The sequence below is a fragment of the Primulina eburnea genome, chromosome 13, assembly GCF_022965805.1.
Source record: "Primulina eburnea isolate SZY01 chromosome 13, ASM2296580v1, whole genome shotgun sequence".
Classification (NCBI taxonomy): domain Eukaryota; kingdom Viridiplantae; phylum Streptophyta; class Magnoliopsida; order Lamiales; family Gesneriaceae; genus Primulina; species Primulina eburnea.
Window position 1 is genome coordinate 29,821,260 of NC_133113.1, and position 6,943 is coordinate 29,828,202.

The window sequence follows — 6,943 nt, forward strand, 5'->3', positions numbered from 1 at the left end:
GTAGAAGATATTATTTTGTGGTTTGAATGGGTCAGATCTTCTAGAGGCGTGGGATTGCTTGGCGCATACGGAGTTGAGACCCAACTCGCATGCGTTTGGTGAGTTAATAAAGTAGGAAAAAGTACCTTTTTTTGTATGACTTACCGTAGTTGATGAGGAATTTATTATTTTTTATATCAGATTTTTAGAGTCTTAGAGCAACTTCAGTCCTTGCTCCACAATGGAGCAATTGCTCCACAATGGAGTTGTTCCATTGTGGAGCAAGGATTTTCACTCCAATCCAGCACCAAAAATGGTGCTGGACTAGAGTTGCTCTAAAAACAACTCTACATGTGGCGCAGCACCTGCGCCACATCTTTTTTTATTATTATTTTTTTTTGTTTTTTAATAATTATAAATATTTAATATTCTATTATATATTAATTATATAATTAATATTTTTATTTTTAAATTTTTAAAATAATTTATTCTTGAAACATAAATAATAATTAAATTTTTTTAAATTTTTTTTAAAAATTAAATAGATTGTATAATTCTATTTTTTTTAATCGATTTTCTAATAAATAATGAAATAATATAATTACATTTATTATGTATAATTGTGTAATGAAATTATAAATAGTTATTATTGAATTAAAATTAATATTATAAGAATATTCTGAGAAAATTCTTTTTTAGTGTAGAATGTAGTGTAGATAGGTTGGAGATGAATTTAGTGTTACACTATTGTAATGCAGAATATAGTGCAGAATATAGTGCAGTGGATTGGAGATGGTCTTACGTTTTGAGTCTTATCTCCAATGTAATAAACAATCTGATGGTATTCTTACATTATTTGTGATTCATTGCAGTTTTATCCATTGATTATACTTTGTCGAAGTATAAACAACGTGACGACCCGAGAAAAAATATTAAAGTTTTGGGTTTCGGTTTACCAACGGAGAAGATAAAAATTCTGTAGATTTTTTCTTTGGCGACGTCAAACAACCATGATTTATTATTACATGTATCCACAGATTAGCAGACAATGGAACCTAAAAAGGATTTGATTTTTAATTTATTTTAATTTTTATTAAATCTGTATTTCGTCCCACGTAATATTGAAAATCATCTCCATGTGTAAAAGAAAATATGATACATCACATGAGGCGGCTTGTACTAGTCTTACATTTGCAAACCTTTGTTTTAAAGTTGCACACATCTCATGAAGTATTTGTTTATCGGTAAAAACTTGTGTGAGACGATCTCACGGATCGTATTTTATGAGACGGATCTCTTATTTGGGTTATCTATGAAAAATTATTACTTTTTATTGTGAATATCGATATGGTTGACTCGTCTCACATATAAAAGATTCATTAGACCGTCTCACAAAATACCTTGCGTCTACGGTCTCACGAATCTTTATCTGTTAGATAGGTCAACCTTACTGATATTCACAATAAAATGTAATACTCTTAGCATAAAAAGTAATATTTTTCATCGATGACTCAAATAAGATATATGTTTCATAAAATACGACTCATATGAGTTTTTGTCTCTTCTGTTTCTTACGTCTATAATCTCTCTCCTAAAATTCTAGGTCGCATCTCCCCCTACGTATTGATCTGCCTTGCGAATATGTTATTGTTCCGTGTAGAAAATATGTAATTCATTTTACGTCTCTCCAATTATATATCATATGGTTGTGTGTTTTAACCTATAAAAAAGCATATAATTAATTTGACCATTCACTATTTAGATTGAAATTTTGATTTTTTTTTCCCGAACACTAATCTGAGAGGACTGTCACGTCATTCACCACGTGGCGGGAGCCAATTGTTACCGACCAAGTGGTGGGCAGCATCACTTTACTCGTGTGTGTGTGTGTGTAGAGTAAGGAGTAAGGTAACACTGACAGCCACTTGGTAGAGTAGACAAGGTTTATTTCATCCTACCTATGTGGGTATTGTCCCCATGATAAGATGGATGGTCAAGATTTGTCCATACATATGTAGGACCCACAATTTTTTTTTGAAATTGTATGTTTGGCAAGATCTTGGCCATCCATCCTCTCATGGGGGCAATGCCTACATGGGTAGGATCTCATTAACCAGTAGACAATCACTGGATCCCGTCCACGTGGCAGATCAGGTGGCATCCTCTTTTAAAAAAATAAAATTGCAGAAACTTCTCCAATGGAACTTGGGATTCTCCCCAAATTTCACAGCCCTCGCTTTTTCATAGACGCTCGCCTAAGTGACAGCGACGTGGCAAGTTGGATTCTACTCCCCAAATTCCACATCCCTCGCTTTCTATCGCCTATAAATTCTTAGGCAGTCATCGCCCGCCTCTCCCTATATGCATTGCTGATGTTATTGGTCTGTGTAATAAATATGTGATTAATTTTTTTTATTTCTCTCCAAGAATAAGTGTCATACGGTTTCTTGTTATAGCATGGAAGAATTAATTTGTCCACTCATTATTTTGAATTTTTTTAAAAAAAATAATATGAGGTTTCGCCATGTCTATGGGCTCCCGGGGTTGCCAACCAAGTGCTGGCGAGGGTAACCAAAAAATAATTCAAGGGATTTGAATGTAATCAACCCAAAAAATTATATACAATGTATGAATTGAGTATTCATAGGATTTCACCGATGAAATCTCTCGTCGTTCCCTTGCAGGTATACCAAGTTCATGTTCCTCGTTTTCTTTCTTTTATAATTTCTCTCCTAATGTTCTAGGTCGTCGTCGCCTTCTACTCTCCTGTGTCGTATAAAATATATAATTCATTTTTTGTTTCTTTCCAATAAGTCATATGGTTATATTACAAGTATGCGTAGGTGCCCATGTTTGCTCACCATGTCGTGTGCAGTGAAACCTTAATCCACACACACACACACACACATATGTTCTGATTCCCTCTTCGGCAATCCAGCTGGAATAAACTTGACAATCGAACCGATGAGCATTGCAACTACAAAATGCGATGCACTTTCATCTGACCTAAGCGGGCTCAACCCAGTCCATAAAAATAAATTTATTTTTTTGTCAAACCATTTATTTAATTTTATAGATATAGAACGAGTCTTGTTTCACTAATATAAATACATGAAACTTTCTCATAAGAGACTTATTCTTATTAATGTCGGATGGGTTGGATTTTTAATTATTATTGTTTAACTGAATCAAATAAAAACAATAGTACATCTCTAATTTAGAATCTCACTTTGACCTACTCAAACCATGTGCCCTTGCCCATGCTACCCGCACGTTTGCAAGCATTAACGTACAAGGGACAAAATTTGTGGTTTATGGTACTATACATACACATGATCCAGAAGAAATATATATATATATATATATATATATATATATATATATATATATATATATATATACACACACACACACACGCAAATAATTGGTGCAAATTTGGAGTCAGTACGCGAGTTAATAAAATAAAATTTTCCATTAAAAACATATCCATCTTATTAAATTTTTGGATCCATCGACGTTTCAATACAGATTAGGTCTTCTGTCAGACAATCTCACGAATCTTTATTTGTGATAAGAGTTAATCCTATTAATATTCATAATAAAAAGTAATGTTTTTAGCATAAAAAGTAATATTTTTTATGTATGACCTAAATAAGATATATGTCTCACAAAATATGACTCGTGATACCGTCTCACATAAGTTTTTGTCTCGAATAAATGGACACATACGGATGATACTCGGTCGAATCGAATAAATAAAATCCAAATGGCAATTTAATCGACAAATGATTAGTCAATAATCTTGATAAAATTAAATGTAAATAATATCGTGTTAGAGAATAAATAATTGGTGCATATCTGTATTATAAGATCTAAGCTTAGTTAAAATAACTCGTGGGATGCCTCGAAACCACAATTGCATGTGTTGGGTATAGTATTAATCTGTAGAAGCTTTAACTGATAATCAACAATTAACAATTGATTAAAGTTAATGACCAAGTAACTGAGAGGAAGCTTCGTTCCATAACTATGTTGTTTGATTGTAGATTATCAATTATAATTAAGATATTTCAAACTTCAACTGTTTCGAAATTTTACAAGTGAAACTCTATACTGCTTTTAACTATGGCAAAAACTTGTGTGAGACGGTTATACATGTCGTATTTATGAGACGTATCTCTTATTTGGGTCATCCATAAAAAAATATTATTTTTTATGCTAAGAGTATTGATTTTTATTGTAAAAATGAGTAGAGTTGACCCGTCTTATAGATTACGATCCGTGAGACGATCTCACATGAGATCCACTCATTAATGATAACTCTTTGTTCTTAAAGTTATGCTTACCATTAGAATATATGGAAAACTACAATATTAGTCATAATATCTCGACGTTGTGTTATTTTTGGTTTCTTATATTATCCAATTTTAATCTTGATATGCAATCTTTGGATTTTTTTGTGTGTGTAATTTTAGTCATTTTTTGATTTGGCTCTAATGTGACATTTATGTGACGCATACATAGTAGCTCAGACATGATGTTGATGTATAGTGTCACGTCAATACTTTTGATTAAAAAAAATCAAAATTACCAAAAATTAGAAGACACATTAATACAGCTTAATATAACCAAAAGTAACAAATATATGAGACCAAAATTATAGATTTTTCACACACACACACACACACACATATATATATATATATATAAAGTTACTTTAACTTCTTTGTAACAGACATATTATAAATTAAAAATCATACATATATTTTATGATAAATTTGTAAATAACGAAACTAGGATATATACATATATACATATAAATATTCAGAAATTATGAGGAAAAAAATATAATTGTTTCCAGTTAAATACAGATTGTAAGATTCTTGGACAAAACCCTCCCCGATTCGCGATGCCGAAACAGGGAAAAAATTATTCATTAAATAGACAAATAGGCAAAGACAAAAAAGAATAAATTTGTTGGGAGAAGAGAGAAGCGCCGATGCAGCCAGCCATATATATTACCACGTATACTATTATTCTGAATAAAATGCTATATTTTTGCATATTGATTTGTTGATGTTACGCGTATTCGAATAAATATTGGAAATATTTCAAAATATATTTGAGAATGAAAATTTAATTTTACTATTTTACGTTTATGATCGTTATAGTTTATGATAAGGATATAATTCAAAAATTTTCATTTTATAGAAATTCAAACTTCGTATTTCGATCGTTTTATCATTAATGTTTTTATTTTAAAAATTTAAAATAAAATGTTTGTTAGTTATAAAGCGTGTGTACGTGTGCATCGGTATTTGCAATTTATTATTACAATTATTGTAAAGAATAAGGAAACAGTTATTATCAATTTTAAAAAATGAGCCTAGATTAAATACAGCTGTGAGCTTCGGAACTATACGACTTAAAATATGGAAAAATACATATATAATTGGACTCTATGCCCATAGCAATCAATCGCATTTATGGTGATCTTTATGGGAAATTTAATTTTTAGTCAGTCAAAAACTTGGATTAATAAAAAAAATTAAAAAACCATTTAGCCACAATTGAAAGGAAAATAAAATAAACAAAAACTTATGTGAGACGATCTCACGAATCATATTTGTGATGAGTCATCAATAAAAAAGAAAAAATATTACTTTTTATGCTAAGAGTATTATTTTTTATTGTGAATATTGGTATGTTTGACCCTTCTCATAGATAAAAATTCGTGAGATTGTCTCACAAAAGATCTATGTGAATAATTAATATAAGGGCAATTTAGACAATTCGTCTCATATTTAATTCAAAAAATCAATGATTATTACTCTAAATAAATATATATAAACTCCAATCCACATTCGAATTGGATCTCTTGTAAAAATATGATAAACGGTAGCAATTGATTGAATTTTCTCGAAATCCGGGTGTAAATTGGAATCCATTTCTGAATATGGGAAATAGCTTGAGGTGCTGTTTGGCTTGCGTCCTTCCGTTCGGGGCACTGGACCTGATCCGGATAGTTCACTTAAACGGGTACGTGGAGGAGTTGTCGGGTCCAGCCACGGCCGCGCAGGTGCTGAAGAACAACCCGAATCACGTTCTGACCAATCCTAGCTCCCAGGACGTGGGTCGTCGGATCTTGATCATGTCACCCGAGTCCGATCTCAAACGGGGATCCATTTACTTCTTGATACCCACATCTTCTTTGCCTAAAAATGTCAGTAACAAAAAGACACCGCCCAACAGCGGGAAGGGTAGCAACATTTCGCAGAAAGATGTAATTATGAGCAATGAGTCGCGTGATTTCTCTAAGGAAACGGGGAAGCGATCGTCCTGTAAACGAAAAGCCAATGTCGGAGTGTGGAGGCCTAATCTGCACAGCATTTCCGAGGATTAAGAAGTGGCTTTCGACCTTTTTGGGTTCACTTTTGAGGTATTTATTTAATTTTCTTTGGGACCTTGTTTTCTTTTTTTGCCTTGTGGATAGTATTTTGGCTTAAATTTCTCACCAAAATAATGTACAATGTGTACTAGAGAGAGTTGCGAACCATGGGCTTGTGCTGTGGTTCGAATTATTGTAAAGGAATGGTTTTTCCTCTTTCTTGTAACATTTGCATTTTGGATTCAATAAAATTAAAATTGCAATTATATCCCATCACTCAATTCTAAAAGTCTTATTGTCCTTACGATTGGGTCGGTGGTTTCGAGGTGGACTTTTTTTTCTTCCAAAAGATTTGCGATATCATCTATATGAGCAAGTGGTTTTTTGATCTAGACGAAGTGTGCGATGGAAATGACAACAAACACCAACCTGTACAACGATCGTATATTGCATGTATTTATTTATACGTAGAGTATTGCGTTCTTCTTAATTGAAATAATCAAAGATTTATCATACACCGTATCATTTTTAGCTGGCATGAATGTGATTGAAATGTCCGAGATGTTATTGTATAAA

At 32.2% G+C, this 6,943-nt stretch overlaps 1 protein-coding gene across 1 annotated transcript; it reads left to right on the forward strand.

The window, feature by feature from the left end:
* The first annotated feature begins 5,848 nt into the window (after nucleotides 1-5,848).
* Nucleotides 5,849-6,595, forward strand: LOC140809830 (uncharacterized). The gene has a single exon (XM_073167573.1). The coding sequence runs from the start codon at nucleotides 5,936-5,938 to the stop codon at nucleotides 6,380-6,382; it is 447 nt and encodes a 148-aa protein (XP_073023674.1). The 5' UTR covers nucleotides 5,849-5,935; the 3' UTR covers nucleotides 6,383-6,595.
* The last annotated feature ends 348 nt before the right edge of the window (nucleotides 6,596-6,943 follow it).

Coding starts and splice junctions, on each gene's coding strand:
- LOC140809830 (XM_073167573.1), top strand. CDS start 5,936: ATGGGAAATAGCTTGAGGTGCTGTTTGGCTTGCGTCCTTCCGTTCGGG.